Here is a 22632-nt window from a genome sequence, read left to right as displayed (position 1 = left end):
CAGGAAAATTAAATGGTAAAAACAGCACAAATTTTGCAAAACTTCAAATTACCTTGTGGTCAGAATGGAATTTCTGGTGAAAATTACACTAGGGTTTGTTCTTTTAACTAAAAAAGTTACAAAGAAAATTCACCATAAGATCTTAAAGCAGTTAAAATACAGGTATTTTTAAGCTGTAATCAAAAGAATGAACAAAAGGATTAAACTCAGTGTTGGTCACCAGCAAGTGTGGTTGAAGTAGTGTGCTAAAAAAACCTCCTACATACTCCCATTCATCTGTCATTGCTAAAATGCCTGAATTCAAGTTGTAATTGAAATCCCATGTTTCCCTCATTCCTTTTTCTTTCTTTACTTCAAAGATCTGACCAGATTGCAGAGTAAGCTTCCCTTTCCCCTCCCCCAGAAAGCTTGATTGCTCTTCATCTGTCTTCCATGTCAAAGGCATTAATTTTTAAATAAGTTTTAAAATGAACGCCCAATTTTGCCAGGCCTCCAGGAGTGAATTTATTTCCTCTAACATTGCCAGCATGTGGAACCCTTTTATCTGCTGCCTCTCACTTTTGGCTTCATTCTCTTAAGACAAAGTACTTCACTGCCACAACTGAGGTTTCTGACAGCTATTAAGGAACTGATTTAGGTGAGGGCCTTGCATTTTCATGAGATTTACATAAGGTCAAAATTACAATCCTGTGCTCAGGTGGTCTGCGGGAGTGGCTGGGAGCTGATTTCCACGGTGCCAGCTCAGAAGTAGATGGCACCTCCTTGTTATGTTTCAGTAGGGCTGAGCAAGTAATGGATCAACCAAAATGGGACAAAAGCCCATCAGAGACCTCACACCACTAAGCAGAAAGATGTGTCCAGATGGAACCGGGGGCATTTGTGGTGAGCACAGCTTCCTGGTTTCTGGACAGCAATACTCACTGCAAGCGTCACAAATACCTTGCCCTTTTGTATGAAGATCATCACCATGCATTGCCATGGAGCATGTACAATGCTGTCATTTCAGATGAACTCTGCCTTTCTGGCACATTCTGTTGGTCACAGTTTATGTCTGAAATGTGTTGAATTCAAAGTATTTCTTCCCTCTCTGATAGGTTTGTTGAGGAATTCTCTGAATCCAAGCAAGCACATTTACCTAATCATCTTAACAATGAAAATACAGAGAACTTAAAATTATTTCAATCACATTATTTAACAGCCAACACATCAGCTTCTCAGGCTCCTAAACAATATTTCTAAAACCAGAATCACAGCTATTCTGTTTCCCTCCAAGATATTGCTGTGAATGCAGATACCAGAGAGCTTTCTCCAGCATCTCACAGGCAAACTCAGTTTTCTCAACAAGCATTTATCTCCTAAATTCCCTCTACAATATCAGTGTTCTTATTTTATTTCCCTTCAGCCAATTCCCTCTATTCACAGTCACAGACCTTATGTAATTACCACTCGAGATTTTCTAAAAACTAATTACTTTAACTCAGTATCTACTACCCAGCCAGCATCATTTGCCATGACCTTGGTTTTCACTAGTTCTGGCTCTTGGTTAGCTTTATCTTTTCAATTATGTCTACAATATAACGAGGGGAGGGGAGGACCTTTGCTTATTAAAACACACCTATTGTCTTTTACCCATTAAATCCCAACATCTACTCATCATTGTTCTCTATCTTATCTCCTTTACTGCTTGATATAAGTTAATTCCTTTAAAAATCATCAGACACAAAATTTACAAAAGTTGTGAAGTACATGATTATGTGTAAATAATTTGCAATAAGATTCACACCCAGTCCAAAGAAACCTGCTATGAAGCATTGCATATCAGTGGTCAAACTGAAAGTTCTTCTGCAAGAAGAATATTATTTCTGGCAGATATGGCTGACGTTGTGACAGGACTGCACACAGTTGTGATGTCTACACAAATATTATGCTGTTGCATGAATCCTGTAAGCATTTGGAGATATGTTAATTTAGGACTAAATTTTTGCTTGAATTTTCATTGCATATTAGACTAATTTTGGCTATAATAACATGTCTGATCTATGTGAAACTAAGGAGACACAGCTTTTAAATTATCCCAGGGAGAGTTTATGACTTTGTTACATCAATGAGAAAGGACAAGGAAAGAGCTGAATTTCTGCTTTGACTATTTTCAGCTGTTTATCTGGAGACAGTTTACTGAAGACTTTGCTCACTGAACAGCACCATAACAGTTTATGCAATGTGCCTCAAACAAAAATAAGATACAGGCGCTCTAAAATGGTTGGAAATTGGGAAGTCAAACTAAATGTGAAAGTAAAAATCATTCACAGTTTATCATTCCTATATGTTTTCTGTGTCTACTAACAGACAACTCAGAGAACAGGCAAACTGGAAGGTCACTGGTATTTCAGTGCAAACAGAAAGTAATTAATGTAAAAGAGGGGAAAAAGTCTACAGCATGTCACCTAAGGAAATGCTGCTATCAGTAAATTAAAAATGTATGGCTTGAGCTGCATAGCATCTGCCTACCTGAAGCTGTGCCTGTTAATAGTGTGGAAGACCAGAGAACTGAAACAATGGATCCCAGATGGGTCATGAGAAGAATGTTAGTATTAATTACACAATTCCAAAAAAAATACAGTCCCCAGAAATCTGAGAATAAGTCTCCGTTCTTAGAAGATTTGTCCTAGATTACATCATTTAATTTCCTACTACTTAACAGTTATGAGTTACCACTTGGTGATAACAGTTATATGTAGGAATATGAAAATAATTATTATTCAATGGCTGATCAGTGTTTATTTCACTTCTATCTTTTATCACTTGCACCAGGAATAAATAAAGAGTGAAATGAAAATTGAACTTTGATAAAATGGAACTTTTTCTCTAGTTTAAAAAACATTGTTCAATTTTGGTTTTTGTTTTTTTTTTTTTTTTTTTTTTTTTTCTTCTGGGCCTGTTTTGTGGTTCTACTCAAAACAAGAGGGGTTGGAAATAAAAGGAGGGAGCATGTAGGTCCACTTGAAAGTGTTCTGTTTAGTACTTAATGTTTGGTCACTTGACTGAAAAGGACTTTTAAACACCTCTAGACTTGCTTATGTTTGGATGCATGTATGAAATATTCAAATAAATGACTAGTTATTTTTGTGGCACAGTTGTTTTCCATATTGTCAGTTGACATTTTAAATTACTTTGGGGATTTGTCTCTAACAATATGAGTAAGATTTTCAAATATGTTTACTTCTCTTGGAAGGGAATGTTTTATCCTACTACCTACTTAGACTTTGGTGGTAATTCTGCTGTTTTCTCATGTACCATTTCCCATGATGACACCCTGAAAAAGGGTTGTTAAAAAAAGGAACACAATACATTTGCCTGAAACAGCAGTTTTGGAGCTCAAATCCTATTTTCCCCTGCCATGAGCAGCTTTTCATTTTGCTTGTTGTATATCACACTGTTCTAGGTGTTTGAACCTATGTTGTGTATTTGGGGACAATCACTGGCCACCTCATATCCTCTTTGAGAATATTCTGTGAGTAAGGATGGCTTTAGTCAGAAGTGAACTAGAACTTGCTGAGGATAGACAGATGAAGATGAAAGTGTTTGATATCTCAGATCATGTGGAAAAGTTAGCAAACAGCATGGCTCTGAGTGAGTCCTGGTTTGTGAACCCTGACCCCATCTGTCTGTAAGCGCGGCTGCTTCACTCGGTAGAACATTTCATACTGCAGAGAAAGAGACTTGTGTGATCAGCAGCAAATGGCTGTCATGAAATGCAATGTCTGCTCTGGACCATTCATTTTTAACTTGGCAGTAGCTTTGGAATACCCTGTATAGTGTTTTCTGGCAGGCCGATGAAGTTCAAAAACAAGAAGATTTCTATCCCTTCCCTCTTTCTCTTTGCTCCTCTCTTTCACTAATTCCTAACTCATTATTTCTAAAATAGACTTAGACTGCTGTAGAGACTGATAAATGCTAATAATAACATAATAGTAGCACATGCACACAGGGATCTCTGACTCATTTTACATTTAAACACTGCCAGGTGCAGTTAATGCATGCAGTGATCTCCTTTATAATTCCCAAATTTCAGTTAGTTTGGTTAATTAACAGGCATTAGAGGTCTATGAAAACTGTATTCTAATCTGCTGAGCTTCTTACCAATGCCATTCATCATATTTCTGAGTGGAGAATAAAACCACTGGTTTTTTAACATCTGGTGAGATCCTGCTCCTGATATGACATGGCTCTGCCTTTTTTTGTCAGCTATGCAGTTAGCTGGTGAGATCTGCTCCTGATATGACATGGCTCTGCCTTTTTTTGTCAGCTATGCTTTGTGTGGTGAGTGGGCCTGTTTTCCCAATACTTACTTTCAGTATACCAGACTATCTTAGGAAACAGCACAATAGTCCATTACTTCTCTATATTTGCAGCAGTGTTGCAACTGATTTTCCTAGTGCTAGAGAGAATCAGCAAGTAAAAGCTGGTATTCAGGAAAGCCCTAATCAGTCACACTTAGCTCAGTCAAAAATATATTGCATTTTAAATGAAAAATGTTTCAGATTTTCATGGATTAATTACAGCCTAGAGTCAGTCTGTCATATACAACAGAACTGTTCACTCAAAAACAATGAAGTGTAATAGCATAAATGAAATAAAGTGTCATTCTCAACTGCAATCATCAGAGAAAACTCAAAAATTGCTATCATCCTTCACAGTTTACCTTCATAAGGAACAAAACAAAAGAAAAGGGTTAAACAAGCTCTGGTTTTGATTTGGGATACACCCTGGAGTTTTCATGCTCAGCGGACAACAAGCATTCTGTGAAATGTCATTATACCTCTTACTTTATTCCTACAAACAGAAGCTGAAATGAGATGCACTAAAATCCTGAAACTCCCAGGGAACGGTGAGCAAACCAGGGAAACCACCACTCTCCCTCAGTTTTCGGTTCCAAACACCTGGCATATTATGTACTTTTTCTTTCCTGACGCTTTATACAGCTTGAAGTCTAGCTGAAAATGTTACCCATGTGGGTGGAGATAAAAACAGGCTATTGTGTAAAGGTTGGAGCTGTCATTTGCACTACACTAAAGTTAAGGAAAAGGACAACCATTTCTCAGGTGGACATGGAGCATTGTCTCACCTGGGGTCACAAAGCCCTCTGCAACCGGTAATGAATTCTGCACAGGTCTGTGAACGAGGCAGAGATCAAAGTTATGGTGTGATTAGTGCAGCAAAGTGCTGATTCAATCCTTAGCTCCCAGAGAGCCCTATCACTCAATACATGGAAGTGATGCAAAGGGGTATCTTGTAGTTACAGCACTCCTTTGTCCTGCACTAGCACTGAGTGATGAACGACCTTGTTTCCCCACAATATTACTTAACCTAATTGGAACTATGCTCTCAGCTATCTCATTACTTAATAATACCTAGAAATTTGGTACCTTCATCTTCAAACCCTGAGTAGTTAATTATTACTTATATACTTAATATCCATTTTTAAAATTAAAGATCTGTCTGCATTGCACACTTTAAGTGCTTCATTTCCTTTTTTAAGCAATAACTTTTCAAAAAAGGCAGAGTGCTCAAGATTATTATGCAGGTACAACTCCTCGACAGCATACATAAACCAGCTCTGCCCTAAAATAGCCTATACTGTGGCTTCTGGCCTTGGTGCATGAAAGGGGGCAGATGACTCATCCACCAGTTCTTTATAAGTAAAATACAAGACAATTTCATGAAGCAGAATTATAGACTTCATTGCTGGAAAGACTCTAAGGTGTAAGCTTTTGTTTTCTTTTGGTTTTTAACCATATAGGTATAATGTCTGAAAATCAGAATGTAGCAGGTTGTATGCTTTATACCAGCTCCTAAACCTGTTGGTCAAAAGAACTACCAAGTCAGTTATTCTGTATATATCACATCTGCAGCTGGACTAATGTTTTACCAAGGCCAGTGTAAGCAGCTTTATGTTCTAGTCTGATTCAGGATTTTGCTCACAGATGTGTATTTTTTTAAATAAAATATTCATATAATCATACTTTTCATATAAAAATGTACTTACAGTGGGGCTAGAATCTATATCATGTCATAGAGTTAAATGTATTCTGTTCCAGGAATAAGACTACAAATGAAGAAGCTGAGATTATTAAATCATCTCATCTGTCTTCTTTTCTAATAACATTTCAAAGGCTTCTTTGCATAGATAATAATTAAATACTGTGCAGCAAGAAAAATCAATAACATTTATTCTAATTTCATATCATGTCTTCAGACATGAAACTCCATACTGGATTGCATTTCTGCCAGCTGAATAACCTTCTTTGAAAATTACAATTGAGACAGCACAAAAAACAGGTCAGAAAATGCACTAGACTGCTCTCCTGTTTTGGAACCTCTTGCCCTTATTTATTGTGTCTTCCCACGAGCTGCTGGAGTAGCTGATGATGAAACCACCTGACTGAAGGAACTACATGATTCAAGTCTGCTCCTAGTCAGGAGCAGCCAAAAAATAAAACCAAACAACCTATAGTATTAATTATCAGCATTCAGCTGTAAATATTGGCCAGGGTAAGTGTCATTCCACCCCACAATCTTCCACATGAGGATGCAAAATAATATCATCCATCAAGCAGACAGGTTTGCAAAAGGCTTGACCACCCAGCAGATACAACAACAGCTGCCATGGCAATATCTTCTAGATTTAGATTAAAGTAATCTCTTTCCTGAACAAGTCCTTTAGAAATGGAGCTTTTTAAATCCTTATGACAGTTTGAACTTGAAGGCTCTGAGTAGGTGCTTATATTTTTGAATCATTCTGGCATTTGAAAGAACAGCCAGATTTACCCACTGCATGTCAGTGAATCTGATTGAAAGCATCACAGAATCATAGAGTCCATTGGCAGGATACTTTCAACTAGACCAGGTTACTCAGGGACTCACCCAACCTGGCCTTGAACACTTCCAGGGGACAAGCATCCACAACTTCCCTGGGCAAGATGTTCTAATGCCTCACACCCCTACAGTAAAGAATCTTTTCCTAATATCTAATCTAAACCTGTTGTCTTTGAATTTGAAGAATTCCATTCCCCCTTGTCTGTCATTACATGCTCTTGTAGTCTTCTTGATGTCTTCCCCATCTTTTCTCCAAGCTCCCTTCAGGTACAGGAAGTCCACAATTAGATTACTCCAAAGCGATCTCTTTTCTGGGCTGAACAAGCCCAATTCTCTCAACCTTTCCTCATAAGAGAATCTGATCAACTCGGTTGCCCTCCTCTGGACTTGCTCCAACAGGACAATTTCCCTCCTGAGTTGAGAATCCCCAAGCTGGATGCAGCACTGCAGGTGGGGTCTCACCAGAGACCTCACCAGCCAACACCTGGAAAGAAAAGTGTTGGCAGGGGGAAAGAAACATAGAGCGGCAGGGGGAAAGAAGCAATAATGCTTAAAGCTCTCATTTTTCACTGTGTCTATCAGTCTGCCTCTTAGGACATTCTCCACTTGGACAACAAGGAAATGTTTCATAGTTGCCTGCAGGGCTAGAAGGGAGAGTGCTTTGCATTTGGATGTAGTAAACAAACAGCAAGACATGAGCAGCTGGGCAGGAAAATATTGCATTTTCTTTAAAAAGTAAGTTCTTTAGAAACTAAGTTCCTTCTGTGTCAAAGAATTTTCAAGGAGAAATTTTCTTAAATAACAATGTATGTCTCCTTAAAATTCCTAATAGTTTTAAAGATTGTTAGATGATTAGCAATCAGTAGTATTCAAAACAAGGGTGAATTCCAAAGAAACTGCTCTTTGCCTTTGTACCAGCATTGACTGATTTGTCAGTGCTGTTCATAACACTGCATGGTGTTATAAATGTGTGCAAATATTGGCCAGAAAGGCTTTTTATATTTCTTTTTGAGAAATGGAGAAAGAATGAGTCTGTGTGGTTTTACTGCAATACAGAAGACATGCTCGTCTGACACTGATGGATGGTGTCCCTAGATAAAGTTCCGAAGCAAAATGGTACTAAGGTTGTTAAAATGCTTTCCACAATTCCTGCTAGCAATGAATGATGGTTTTTCTGTCTTCTTTCTTACCATGCGTGAAATGAGTCTCTACCTCAGTGACTCCAGCTGCTCATCTGTGACCATTTCTGTTGCTTTCTCTGATGGAGGCTATAAAGAGTCGTGCTGTGGCAGCTTCTCCACAATATAACTACTGCATCAAGCAAAACCACGAGATTGCCTGTTTGGATTGGGAGCTGCAACTTTACAGCTTCTTTTCAAAATCAGCAGGCTGGGTATTCCTCTTACAAGCTTTGGAAAAATTCATTGAGGTTTAATTTTCATGTTTTGTACTACCTTGCAATGGATGTTGCAGCAATTAGAAAGGTTTTCATGCATGAAAGCCATACTCTTTTCCCTCTGGTTACAAATTCCATTCTAAAGAATGTTTTATTATATTTCAGCTACACAATTATAATGCCACCAAACATTACAGTTACAGGCTAAAGTTCCAGCCAAGAAAAAAAATTGTATTTTTGACCACTTATTTCTGTCAAGCTGTTAATCATGTACCTTGTTTTAGTGCCGTATGTAATAAATTGTAGATAAATATCCAACCCCAGTATATAAATATCACAGCCAGCTGTAGACAGACTGGAGCAGTCTAGCAACATAATACCTGTGGCACATTTACATTTATATTTTCTAACTTAGTGTATTTGCAAATCCTAGTTCAGAACTGAAACAGTTTTGATATCTGTAAACTAAATAATGGGATTTTAATGCACTTAACTTGTTAGATTTTTTTTTTAAGTTTTAGTAAAGAGATTTTATCTTCATTATTGGTTTTTATCTTTATTATTACTATATTTTTGCAATTGCACAGCTGTGCACTTTGGTGACAAATTGGCCCAATGTAGCCAAATATTTGCTTCCATGTTTGTAAAGTTATAAGTAAAAGATACTTAACCTAAGACATTCAAGTGTAGTGAGAGCTCTGAAATATTTGGTTGCAGATTAATTTATTTGTACAAAATATTAAGGGTCAGTGACCAAGTATGAGGCTAGGAATTAACCACTTAGGTAATTTATTTCATCTTTATGTGTTCTACAAAATGCATTTGCTGTGTTGAAGACATGCAAAGGTTCAGGGTCAATGAACTAGCAGGCAGCTATTACCATGTCAAAGAAAAGTGAATAGCCCCAGATTTTCATAACAGTCTTAGTTATAAGGATACTTCAAAACACATTTTCTCTTTATTTTCCTGCTGAGTTACAAAGTTGAGCTTCACATATAGCATAAGACAAGAGTAATTGCTACTAATTAAGGATTAAGGCTAATCAGTTAATCTTTTTCATCTCTGTTGTAAGAGGCCAATTCAGGGAAAAAAAATTTACTCTTAGAATAAGTAGAAACGAATTCTGCACTAGCATCCTAAGTTATTTACACAAGGCTGCTTGTGTAAGATGACCCTTTTTCAAGTTAGTTTGAAGTAAGATGAAGCATTTTCCATGTTAATTCAAAGGCTGAGCACCTTATTGAGCAGTCCCACAAAGGACCATTATGTAAGGGTCCTAGAGCAGTACGTAGGATCAGACCCAGTGCTTGTCTGGTATTCCAGGTCATCTACCAGACAGATAATTAAAAGTAAGAGTCTGGAAAGCATATGTGGCAATTCCTACTAATACTGTTTCATTTTATGACTATTTTCAGCTCAGAAAATTTCCTGAGGCCAATATGACTTAGGAATCCCACTTAGTACAGCCAGGAAGCCTTTTCTTCTATTTGGCAGTTGCATTCATTCTTTCAAAAAGAAAACAAATCTAATTTTAGATTTAAAGAGAGAGGATGAAACAAGGCAGCAGAACATGAGTATTTGCAGTCTCTCGTGTCTTGAATACCTGATTCAGTCTCCTCTCTATATCTTTTCTGTAACAAGCAAGTCACAGGCTACAAGTTTTTCTAGGATACCTCCATTCTGGAACACTGTGACCACTATTGTGATCACTATTGTGCTTAAGAGAAGGAAGGAAGGAAGGAAGGAAGGAAGGAAGGAAGGAAGGAAGGAAGGAAGGAAGGAAGGAAGGAAGGAAATGGAAGTCAAGCATGATGCTGAAGAACACAGTACTATTTGGTATGGCAAGTAGAGAACTAGCACTCCTGTGTTCTACTCCACAACTCCAACTTATTCTTACAATCTTGTGACTGTCTATTTCAAAGTACATCTCTCACCACTTCCTTCTGCAGATGCAATTTGTAACAAAGCAGCATCTGCTTAGGTGCAGTTTGCAAAGGAGCTGATCCACCAGGACTGCTCATGGAACACCTACCGCCTGAAGCCATACAGCTGGGACAGGCAATGGAACCTTATTTTATGGCTCCCATAGGACACAAGTAGGAAGTAACTGTCAGGTGCTGTCAATCCTGACATGCTGAGGCATGAGCATTAGTGAAATTTTCAATAAGGAACAGCTTCTGGTGCCTTTGAAGCCAGATGGGACCAAGAAAGATTTGGGGAATTAGTTTTGGAGCTTGATGCCTAAGTCCTTCCTCAGAGGGCTGTGGGTATTTTGAAACTATACCTAAAGTCTTGATTCACTCTAGTACTACATATTCTGCATATACATACTTACTGCAGTAACACCACTCCTTCTTTGCTATGCTCTTTCCCAGGCAAGGGACAAGGCCAGCATCTCAAGAGCACTGACTTCATTTATGGATCCTTTACAAGGATCGAGACTCATCAGGACAAGAATTATTTTGAGGCCATGCAGTGCACTGGAGCATTAGACAGATGTCTGGTACATTCTGTACAGACTGCCAGCAGTAAAGCCTATAATTTTTTTACTCAATTATTGATTCAGTCTTTAAAAAGTGATATATATAACCATAGTTTTGTTGGTAAGCCACCCAATGTTGAGTGTGTTCAGAAGTTAAGACCTCCCATATCTACACTTTCTGAAAATGAGACAGACAAGTCTTTTTTAACTCAAAACTTGTATATCACTCTCAGAGGTTTAGATAGTTAAAATATATATTTATTGATCCTATCAAGTATATGTCAAATATATATTTCAAGTCCAACAGAAGCAAATCCTAAAATGTACTGAATAGTCTAGTAATAGACTTGTCTGACCTCAGTGCCTTGCAACTGATTTCTCCAACATGTGAACAATAAAAACCAATATCTTAAGTACTGACCAAATGCAGGTTCCAGTTAAAAGGTCAGAGACCTGACCATCTCGCTTTTTAATTCAGTGTGTCTGTTCAAACATCCACTCTGGAAACCACTTCTAATAACTGTGACATGATCAACAGCATCAGTAGAATCAGTGTCCAATGCAATGTGGTCACAGATCAAAGCCCTTCTGAAGGTACAAAGCAAGTGGTGAAGCAACTCTGTGCCTATTCAAGTAGTGATCTAGTTGTCCTTCTAACTGAATTTTCTGTAACAAGCAAAAACCTGCTTTTCATAATCACTTGATCCTCCATGTTATTACAATTTTTCCTGTTCTCCAGTGGATTTCAGCGCAACACTGTTCAATAATTAGTTTTCCAGACTTAATAAAATTAATTTTAAATAAATAAAATTAAAGAAATTAATAACACTAGGAAAATACACTGGAAGTCTGTAGCTCAGATACCTGCAGCTCACTGGTATTTATCTCTATCCATATAAGGGACGTTACTACATCAAACCCTCTTTACAAGCAATCCATTGTTTTCTTTTGTAAGCTATGTCCATTTCGGAGTCAAAGTAGTGTCTGTGGAGGAGAATATGAAGGCAAAGATCAGAAGAGTTTTTACAATCTTTGTCCAGTCCTAGAAGAGGATTTTGAATTCAAATAGTCCAGTGATTTCTGGAGTGTCAGGACTGACCTTCAGCTGATCAGCAAGAAAGAGACTTCTCTTTATCAAGAGACGTCTCTTCAAGTCTTATCAAGACTTCTCCAATGAAAGTGCAGATCTCTCTTTCTCATCTCCCCAGACTTTTGGGGATTGTAGTGATCTATGCTCCAGAGGCTGCAGTGGTATACAACATGCCACCCACCCTAAAAATCTCTGCTTGTACTACTACACAAGAACCTTTCCTTAACATCACTTTGCAACCTCTGACTTCATTGGAAGATGGTTGGTTTTTCTGCTGTATTTCACTTTATTTTGTTTGTGGTACTAGCTAGCCCTATTAGTTAGTAAGCTCTGCATGTCCTGCTTTATATTCACTTTTCCAGGTCACCGACAAGTAAAGAAAGATGAAAGTGCTCTTAACCACCCCAAATGCTCTCCTCCTAACAAACTTCCACATGATTCTTTATTCTTTCACACCTTTCTCTCTAAACATTAATAAGCTCATTCTTCATCAGGCTGAATAGTGACTTGCACTTCACAACCTTACATGTGAGCTCTGCCTGAGGAACTGTGCTTGGAAATTTTGTAAGGACTGTGTGCATTATGTCTGACTCCTCACCCGTATCCTCTCTGACGCAATGCTCACAAAGGCATTCATCGGGTTTGTTAACCAGGCCTGCCCTTTTGCAATAGATGTCAGGAAACCCTGCCTGAGAATGAGTTCTGTGGTTAATTTAGCAGAACCTGACCTTTCAGAAGAGGCTGGAGGGCCAGTGGAGTGTGCAATTATGGGAATGGAGGAAAAATACCCATGCTGAAACATGGAAAATGAGGAGACACCTGTGTAAAACCTTTGACTGAGCTCCATTACATTGCACACTGGGATGGAAACCCAGTTTGGCATAAAATGATCACTGCACTACCTAGTAATGTATTAGACAACCCAAGGATTTTTGCTCTATGTGGCTCAGCCATAGCCATAGGAATGGCTTAGTCATAAAAATTGGTTGTGAAGAGAATTATATTTATTTCAAGGAAAAAAGAACTATTTCTCTACTGATTTTTACAGAGGGTTACAGGAAATATTCATATCCAATTGCATTTAAACAATATTGTAATATTTGAATACGGAATTTTTGGTAGTATACTGAAATAAAACCACAATTACTTCAGATATGCACAGAAGGGGCTTATGCTTCTGACACAATTGGCAAGTCATGTCCCCAGCTTCAGAGCTGCCAATGCTGTCCACTTCAGAGTCTCAGCAGGAGAAAATTTATACCAAGGAGGGGCATGAACAGTGAGAGTGGGAGCTCCAGCTCCCTCCTGCTTTTCAGGATTTTCAGTAGTGTGTGTTTCTCACAAATAAACCGTTCCCAGCTGTCTGCCGCCTGTATTTCCAGCATTGTGGGAGGCTCTCCCCAGGCCCAGATTAGGTGCTAGTGGAGGCTGGGTGACACATGTGACTGTCCCTGCCTGCCACAGATGACCACCAGTGACCTCCTTCCCACCTTCTTGACCCAGAGTGGTTGTTATGTCAGCACCCATCACCACCCCACCCACCACTCCCTCACCCTGCCAGGATGTGGTTGCCATGTCAACAGTCTGTTTGTGGCATCCACCCCAAGGAGGAAAAGGCTGGAGGTGTTGCCATGGAAACCATGCTGTCCTGAAGCATCAATAGAGCTGGTCTCTTCCTCACCTTTCTTCCCCCAGAATATTCTCTCTTGAAGTTGAGGCAAGCCCTGGACATGTCCTGCTTTGTCCCACATTCCTTCCCCATGGATGTGTTGGTCCCAGCTCCCACAGCTGCTCCCACTCACCTGGCAGCACCTTCACATGGGGATGCCCTGGTGTGCAAGGGTGACCTAGAGGGAGACCTTTCACTGTCACAGCGCTGGAGCAGCTCCCATCTGGGGACACAGACATTCTGGGGACACAGAGTAATGTGAAGGACTCAGCTTCCCAGAGAACAGTGGAAATGAGAGGTCATGGATTGAACGGGTGTAGGAAGTGCTGAGTGCGTGACTGTGGGAAGGTGTAGCAGGGGACACACGTCTAGATATATATTCTCAGACCAGGCTTGTATAATATAGCAACAACAACCAAAAAGACCTTTTCATCTGAAAATACTTCTTGCCTTACGTCACTGTCTCAAAATTAAAAAAAGCTTCAGAAGGTGTGATTTTTTTTCAGATAAGTTTTTTGTGGGAAGAAAGTGTCTGAACCAATTCTGTAGAAAGGCTGTAGTAAGAAGGTGTGAAAAAAATATTCACAAATCCAAGCATTTCCATAGAACATTAAAATACACAAGTGCTTTTAGCACAGGTATTGAACAGAAATCAAAATCAAAGATCTTGACTGCACAACATAATGAAGCCTAGTTAATGAGTCCCTGCTTATCCCTAGAATAACTGAACAAAGTGATTTGCTTCAAAGGATCTCTATCACAGGGAGCCTCTAGGGATTTGGGGAAATTGTATATTAAAGAAGTTTTCAGATAATCTGAAGAATCAGAATGCTGATATTGCAGAAAAAAAGCCACACCCTAGTTTCCGGGTCACAGGACACCCACACACACTCAGTATTTGGCTTCTTACACACGTGTTTTAGCTAGGCAGTGATATAGTAAATACTAAATAAGAAGAATTTGCATACAAGAATTTATCAATGCTTAGAATACAAGATTGTCAAGATTTCATGTGCATACTCTGAGATTAACAATACTGACTTGACACTAACACTGAGAGTGTACAATGTATTCATCTTGTTCAAGCTCCTGCTGTTGAATCAACCAAGGGGCAGAGATGGACTCTCCTCAGGGAGGGGCACTCTCCTATTAACTGCTGTTATACATTTGCTGCTGCATATCTAGGAGAAACATGTAATTGAAGATGACTTCATATAATCAAGGGCATAACTTAGAAAATGCCCAGATGGAGAGATTTTTTGTTGTACCTGCTAAGACATCTTTCTATCTTACTAAGACTTTGAAACAAGAACTCTTGTTCTCTAACTGGTATTACAGCTCAATTAATTGTCTGGAACATGCTTACGGAAAACTAGAAACCGTCTTCTAATCTCATTCTAAAGGCCATTATTTCATTTGTAATTGGATGGATTTCAATCATACTTCTCATTAGGATCAAGCATTTTCAAATCCATCTCAAAGCTAACCTTTGTGCTTTGCTCTCCTCTGTGCTCAGCATGTGGCATACAAAATGGGCTCAGAGTATGACATAAAAGATACACAAACCATCATTCTTTTTCACTAGACTTAGGGCTTTATCTCTGGGGAAATCTGAATTTGTGTAGAAACCTCAAATCATTGTCTTCTCTATATTGTTGAATATATGTCTTAATGTAAGAATATACCATTTTTTCTGGGCATCACTCATCTAGACCTGCCTAGGAAGAAGCTTCTCAGTTCCACTTGTATTTTACTCATTCAGTTTGAAAACCTGCCTTTTCTTTTGGACTTCACAATGCCTGTAGCAGAGTTCTTCATTAGAATTACCTGCTGTATGAAAAATTATTTTCATCTGATAATTAAATTTTTCCCCTTTCTTCCACAGTAAAATATTGTCAATAAAAAAAAATCCTTACCACCTTTTAAACTAAAGGTTTTAATTAAGGAATTCTGTGGCAGACTTGGATACATGTACTTTTCTGAAGCTATAAGAGGGATATGCCTCCTTTCAAGAAAATACTTTCTTCTGTAAAAACACCTCTTGGAAATAGCACTGGTCCTACCATTAACTCTGCTAGGAATACAAGAAGTTTTGCAATCAAAGTACATTGATCTCAGTCCATGGGCCTTTCCTGAAGAACTTCCAACCTAAAACTGGGGATAGAAAAAGCAATAAGGCAGGGACAATAATTAGGGTGCATATGTCTTCAGATGGGTCTGTTTATTTAGCTGATTCAAATTTCTTAGCTTAGTGTTATGTTACTGATGTAGTAGAAGACTGTTTTTAGAAGGGAATGAGGCTAGTGGGGTGAAATTGGGTACTGTGTAGTGAAATAACATGGAACAATGGAGTTGAAGTTGGAGAAGAACCCAAACATGGCTCAGTTAATACTTACTAATTCAAATCTACCTTTAAAACGTGAGTTTGTTACAAATTTTATCAGAATAAGGAATTAAAGACAAACTCTTCCATGGGCAGCTTGAAAGAAGGCAAACCACTTGAGTGCTATGTGATGTGATGTGAAGGACAGAAATGAACATGAAATTCTTCTCTGAAACTCAGCTTCTACAGGAACATTCATATTGACAAAAAGACTGTTAATTAAGGTACAATACAGAGAATAAATTAGTATCCAGAAGCAAGAGAATTTTAATCTACTGACATTTATTAATGTAATATGAAATTACCTCATTTCAAAGTAATTTCAAAATGCAAAAAGAATCATTATTAATATCAAATTCCCCATTATTTAAAACTGCGTAAAAAGTTTTAAAATAATGCCCTGAAACCATAACAGGATAATTTAATTGAAAAGCATAATTCTGGATTTTAAGAACTTCAGAAACAGTCTGGTTGCACTCTTGTTGCTGTCTGTTGTGAATATTAATGATTGAAAGGCTTGAATAGCATATAGAGATAAATTATATATATGAGATAAATATTTTAGAACTTTTATCTTGATTTTTCTGAAGGCCTCTGTTTCTCTGACTAAGGCATTAGTGTGGCATATACTGTTTCAAATACAGATATTCTGCTCCTTCTACAAAATAGATAGAAAACAGACATTAATAAAAGAGACCTCCGACTAAGATTTTGTTCCCCTGAAATTTTCATGTGGGAAAACCATCATTGCTGCCACCTTGTACCTAGTTTGACCTACTTTGCAGATTAAACAGAATGGAATTTGCAAGTATACATATTTACATGTAGGGGACAGTAGATAACATCGTAAACTCATTAGAATTAATATAATAGGAGTGGAAACATGACACGTCCCTGTATGGGAGACCTGTATAGATCTCCAGCAAAGCCCCACTTAAATCCTCTGATACATTTCATTCCTCATCCAGTCATGGGAAACACAACATACATATTTCTACTCTGCAAATATTAGGTCAATTTTGAAAAGCAAAGTTTGCAGCCAATATGGAGCGTGGAGCTGTTTGATACTAGAATGACCAATGAGCTCCTCTTGTCCAAGTGGATAGTAATGGGAATGAGACAGAATATTGAGAAATCCTAGATCAGAGCAGTTTGAACAAAGGGAAGAATAATGTGTGGAGTTAAAAGGGACACAGAGACAGCTTACAGCCAGCAGATCTGCACCACCTACCTGAAATACTTTTGCCAAATTGTCAAACAGAGCTTGACCAGCGCTGACTTTGTGCTTGACTCCCCTGACTGTGCCATTTTTGCTGAGGATGTTGACTCGCTTTGTACCAAACCCCTTCTCTTTAGTGGCTCTGACTAAAATGAGCAAGTCGTCCTGCTCGTTATCATTCTCATCGCACTCGGACCCTACGTGTCCATTCTGCTGCCCGTCCAGCTCGCTCAGCCGGCTGGTCTGGTCGGTCTCGGAGCTGCTGGCATACTCGGAGTCCAGCGAGTCGGCAGCCTCGCCGTCGGCGTACACCTCCTTCAGCACCCGCCCGCTGTGCGAGGACGCGACGCGGAACCGAACCTTCCTCAGCAGCCTCTCGCTGTCCGCCTTCACCTCACCCTTAAACATCGCCTCTTCCATTGACAGCAGCAGTTTGCATTGTTCCAGCGTGGTCCCCATTGCATTTGCCAGTTTGTCACACTTAACAACAATATCGGCGCTGTTTTCTGCTGACAGAGGTTCTCATATTAAACTAAAGAGGGTTCCCAAGAAGCCACTGCCGTTCTGCAGTTAATAATGGATGCATTTGTGCTATGGTTACCTTTAAACTAAAACCTGTAAAGCGATCTCATTAATTAAATATTAAAAAGACATTGTGTACTTTTTAGCACTAAGGAAGAAAGCAAGAAAGGGAGGAATTATATGCATTGATGGGAAGGGAAGGGAAGGGAAGGGAAGGGAAGGGAAGGGAAGGGAAGGGAAGGGAAGTGTTCAAAAAGCATTTGGACAATGCTCTCAGGCCCAAGGTATGACCTTTGGGGTGTCCTGCACAGGGGCAGGAGTTGGACTTTGATGATCCTTTAAGTTCCATTGCAATTCATAACATTCTCTGATTCTGTGACTCTGTAATACACCAAATAACAGCAATTACACAAGTTTATATGAAAGCAGTTTGATTTGCTAAAAAACGCAAAGAGGAAGAGTTTTTCACAAGATCTACAAAGTCAAAACTGTTTATGTTCATTGCATCTGGGGAAAAAATGAAAAAACTTCATCACCTGAATCAATGATGAGTACATTTCTTTCATCAAAACACTTAACTTCCCTATCAGTCAAACCTCATTTGCCAAAGTCTGCTTTTTTACACAATCTTACAGAAATTCAGCAGGGAGCTGCTACTTGATGGTTTTCAGTGCTGACCTTTTCACAGACTGGCAGAGCAGTGGAGAAGCAATTAGTCAGAATTTGTTGCACATTTATTTAATAACACAATGTTATTAAATAAAACTGAGTTGCAGCTAGCACCACACAGCAATCACAGCGTATGTTCTGCTTTGTCAGGGACTGAGCAAGGGAATCTGAACAAGGAGTAGGAGAAAACTAAATAATTGAGGCAACAAGGATCAGTAAGAAGTAGGGTAACATGGATTCATCCACAGGGAATCACATTGTCCTATCCTAGCAAATCACAAGTAGTGGTTGCCACAGTGTTCAGCACTCAGCTTTGGATGTAAAAATAACCAACCCACACTTGAGATTTCTAGCTATGTCTACTCAATATCATGTAGTAGCACCTTAAACCCCCAAGCTGCTTCTGAGTTTGCATGATGATTCCTACTTACAGTGCTATTTCTGTGTTTTCTTCATTTAAAGAAAAATACAACATTGAGACCTCCATCCCCTCCTCACTTTCCTGACAAACATTCCCTGGACACTCTCTACAGCTTCATTTTCTCTCTAGACTCATGAATACTGAATTCCTTCCTGAGGGCTGTGACCCCCCAATAGGTGTAGGCATGAATGAGTCCCTAGATGCTCAGCCAACCCAGAATGGTAATGCCTACACTCACAAGCAGCTGCAGAACTTCAAGCATCTGGTCAAGATTTTAAAAATGCAGGTTCATATCTTTCAACAGTTATGTGGGGGTTATTTTGACTTTATTTAGAATAAGATGCATGAAAATACTGCTCTTCAGCCCAAATAAAATCACGATTTTTCAAGGCTGAAATCTAAAATTACTTATTTCCCATCCACAAATTGGAAACACAATGATTAGTGGCATTTCATAGCACTCGTGTTTGCCACACTTCTTTCTACATAAGATGATTCACTGTATTATTAACTACTATAACTAATGCAGAAAAAATAGGTTAAAATAATGTTACAAGAGTTAAAATACATTGTTACTTATCTTTCAAAGAGAAACATCTAGTATCAAAGTCTGTACTAATATTAAATACAGTTATAAGAATATTTGTGAAATGCATTTGAGGAGGAGGATGCTGAATCACACTGATTGTGTCATAGCCACTTGCCCACAGGAGTTTTGACAAGAAATATATTTCATTATTACTAAAATGTGACTCAGAACAAGGAACATTCTGTAGAAGAATAAATAGTTCAAAGTATCTTTTATGGAGTTATCCAAACAGAGCTGCAAGATACTTGGAGAAATTACTTAGCCTGGTACCTATGCTGAAGTTAACTGTATCATAGTATTTCCATGATTATCTGAGTGGCTTGGAAACTACTCTTGCAGTAATTAACTTTGTTCATATTCATTTTTATTTAAACAATACAAACCAACTGTCTTTCAATTAATTGCCACACATTTAAAAAATCTGATCTTCTATAACACACATGTTTTGCACAAAAATTTTGTAATATTTTTCTCTTCTCCAATTGGCACTACATATCCTTTAACAGAAACCATTTTACTGCTGTTGCAGGCAGTGAGTAAACTTGTATTTTCTGGAACACAAATAACTTGACGCTACCTGAGTGACTTAGAAAGTTAATGTAGCATTGAATAAATGCAGAATTAATCACTACCACGTTTTAAAAACCCTCCAAATACTGTTTGCATCTTGTACTCTGTTGGTAGGAAATTAGCTCATTGTTTAGTTTCATGGCAATTCCATTATTCACTGGGAAATATTTTTATGTCTGGCTATGACAGATAAGAAATTGTATGCACAATTTTCTCTGCAAAAAAAAAAAAAAAATAATTAAGCAAAGTGGAGTGTGCCTCTTGACAGAAGCATTTACATCTGTAAGATTTCATCCTGGTGTTCCAGCTGTGGACCTTCTGTGAGCAAATTTGTGACTTTGGGGCTAAGTGCACATATCTAGTAGAAACAGATAAAGACTCTAAACAGGTTGTGTAAGTGACATAAGATATTTGAGAGCTCAAAAACCTGAGATGCATGTATTTGTACCATCTGCCTGGGTGTATGTTCTCAGCAACAACAGAAAGAATACAACCTGACCAAGCATCTCTGTTGCTCCTGTAGACTAAAATTGTATTAAATGCCTAAACTCACTCCATTTGCACAGTTTGATGCTGCACTCTGCCAACTCTTTTATTTCTGTTTATCATTTTTAGCTTTCCTACACATACTAGTGTTCATCCAAAGGCTTATCTCATTTAATGAGCAGTATCTGTTAAAAACTCTGGGGTTTTGCAGTAGGGAGATATTTTTTGTCCACAATTATTATTCTTCCTGAATCATTTGGCTATTTTAGATTTTGTTTCTGCTTAGTTTGGTTCTAATGTTCTGCCACTGCTTAATTCGAGGACAGGGGTTCCAACAACCATAAAGTCAAAGCACACAGGAAATAAAGTGTCTAGAGAGATCTCACCTGAACAGAGAAGCACTCTGTAAAAAAAAAGAGCAAACACTTGTAAATAAGCTATTTCATCCATTCCTTTTCATGTGACTGTTTCATTTCACAAGGAACTGGACTAACACATTACCCTGATACTGTGATAAATAATATGACTGCCAATAAAATCCACAGATTTATCACATTTATTATATCACTAAGTTGAAAGAAACAAAGAAGATGATGCTTCTTCTAGTTGTTGACTGCTACTGCTTCTGCTTGACATAGAACTAAGATATCAGTACTAGATGAAGGCCAGGGGACAGATGCTGTACATGGCAAACTGAAAGACAAACATCTACTCTGAGACTGAGAATTCATGCTCTATGAAAGAAGGTACCTGCAGAAGCAACTCATTACATCTTTCATCCATGACAAAGTAGGGAAGTCTAGATAATAAACTTAGTCTCAATATTTACCTTATAAATCACTCATATTAGGCCAAGGGAGGCAAAGTCTTTAATACTTCTATAATGAAAAATTAAGCTAAAGTAGCAATCACATTAAGCCAAGTGAGATCATTATAGCTGTACCAGGAAGGGAAAAAAAAACCAGAATGGTGTAGAAGGAAACTGTAATCTCATTTATAATTCTGATGTATTTTCTTTAATATATCAGTAAATCTTGCTGTCAGAGTTCATCACACATATGCATAGTTCAATTTCTACAGCTTACACAAGTAAAGAATCTCCCCTAGGTGTTCCATTTCACTAAATTTGGAGCACTACCAGCTTCAACTCTGGAAAGAACCACAAATCAATAACACTAAACTGTAGCAAAATGTTCCAAAGGGTATCTAGACATGTGTTAAGAAGCAAAGATTGTTTGCACTTTGCTGAAGAAGCGTAGAGTGTGCTGTTTGAAATTACTGTAAAAAATGTACCTTGTGACATCCCCATGGATCAGAGAATAAAAGGTATAAAAAAAAAATAGAATTTCTGGCATTCAAATAACAGCAAAATGGAACCTGAATCACAAAATGAGACTTCAGGAGAGAATATGTAAAAAAAAAAAGAATAAAATGGGCTGAAATCAGTAACTGCCTGCTTCATTTCTGACCATGTGACCATTTTAATAGACCAGTTTACCCCGTGACAAAGCATTATATGCTCTGTTTTGTTGCACAGTGTGTGCAGGGCCATTCTGTGTGATGTATTTGCACATTACTAAGTATATATAACCAATCTGTAGGCTGACTTGATACCAACCCCACTGGTGTCATTCATCATTAGACAGATGGTATGAATTCACAGTGACATGTCTTGTGATGCTAATTTTTTTTTTCATTCTACAAACTGTCCCCAACTCTATTTCACTGGCAGTAATCAGAACCATATTTTGTAATCTCTAATTCTTAATACGAAATTAGCAGAGTAAACATCAGGACACAGATATTCAAAAGACCTGGATTTCCCTCCTGTTGCTGGGGAGCAGGTGTTTTGGTTTGTAAAAGCTTATATGGTAAGCTTTGTTAATTTTGCTACAAATAATTAAAGTTTATGAACAACATGCCTTATGCCTTAGAGATTACAAAAGCAGATAATTTGAACAGTGAATGCTAACTAAATTGTTTCTATCTGAGACAGATTTAGTGCATTTCCCACTTGTTCAGAGAAGGAATATTCCTATTTGCTAAGTCAGCAAAACAGCTGTCTATTTTTCTGCAGGTCCAGAATCACTTTTTGACTGTAGTGAAGTTCATGAGGACACTCAGAGCACATTCAGGTCCCCATCAGGGAACTCCTGCATCTGGCAATTGTTTGTCAGGTGTAGCAGCTGCTAAATGGAAATAATACAGACAAGAACAAACCAATTATACTGTTGCTATTGTAATGCCTAATTATTCATAT

The 22632-nt window shown here is 38.2% G+C and overlaps 1 protein-coding gene across 1 annotated transcript in view; it reads right to left on the bottom strand.

Annotated features, from left to right (window-relative positions):
• Positions 1–17574, bottom strand: part of GRXCR1 (glutaredoxin and cysteine rich domain containing 1) — a 38742-nt gene extending 21168 nt beyond the window's left edge. Inside the window, exon 1 of the mRNA XM_041459101.1 lies at positions 17128–17574. Within this exon, the coding sequence (XP_041315035.1) occupies positions 17128–17574 (447 nt within the window). The remainder of the gene's footprint in view (positions 1–17127) is intronic.
• Between the last annotated feature and the right edge of the window lie 5058 nt (positions 17575–22632).

This window comes from Pyrgilauda ruficollis, unplaced genomic scaffold (genome assembly GCF_017590135.1).
Source record: "Pyrgilauda ruficollis isolate IOZ18807 unplaced genomic scaffold, ASM1759013v1 scaffold1, whole genome shotgun sequence".
Classification (NCBI taxonomy): domain Eukaryota; kingdom Metazoa; phylum Chordata; class Aves; order Passeriformes; family Passeridae; genus Pyrgilauda; species Pyrgilauda ruficollis.
The sequence above is the reverse complement of the archived record's forward strand: the minus strand, read 5'-3'. Positions and strand labels throughout refer to the sequence as shown.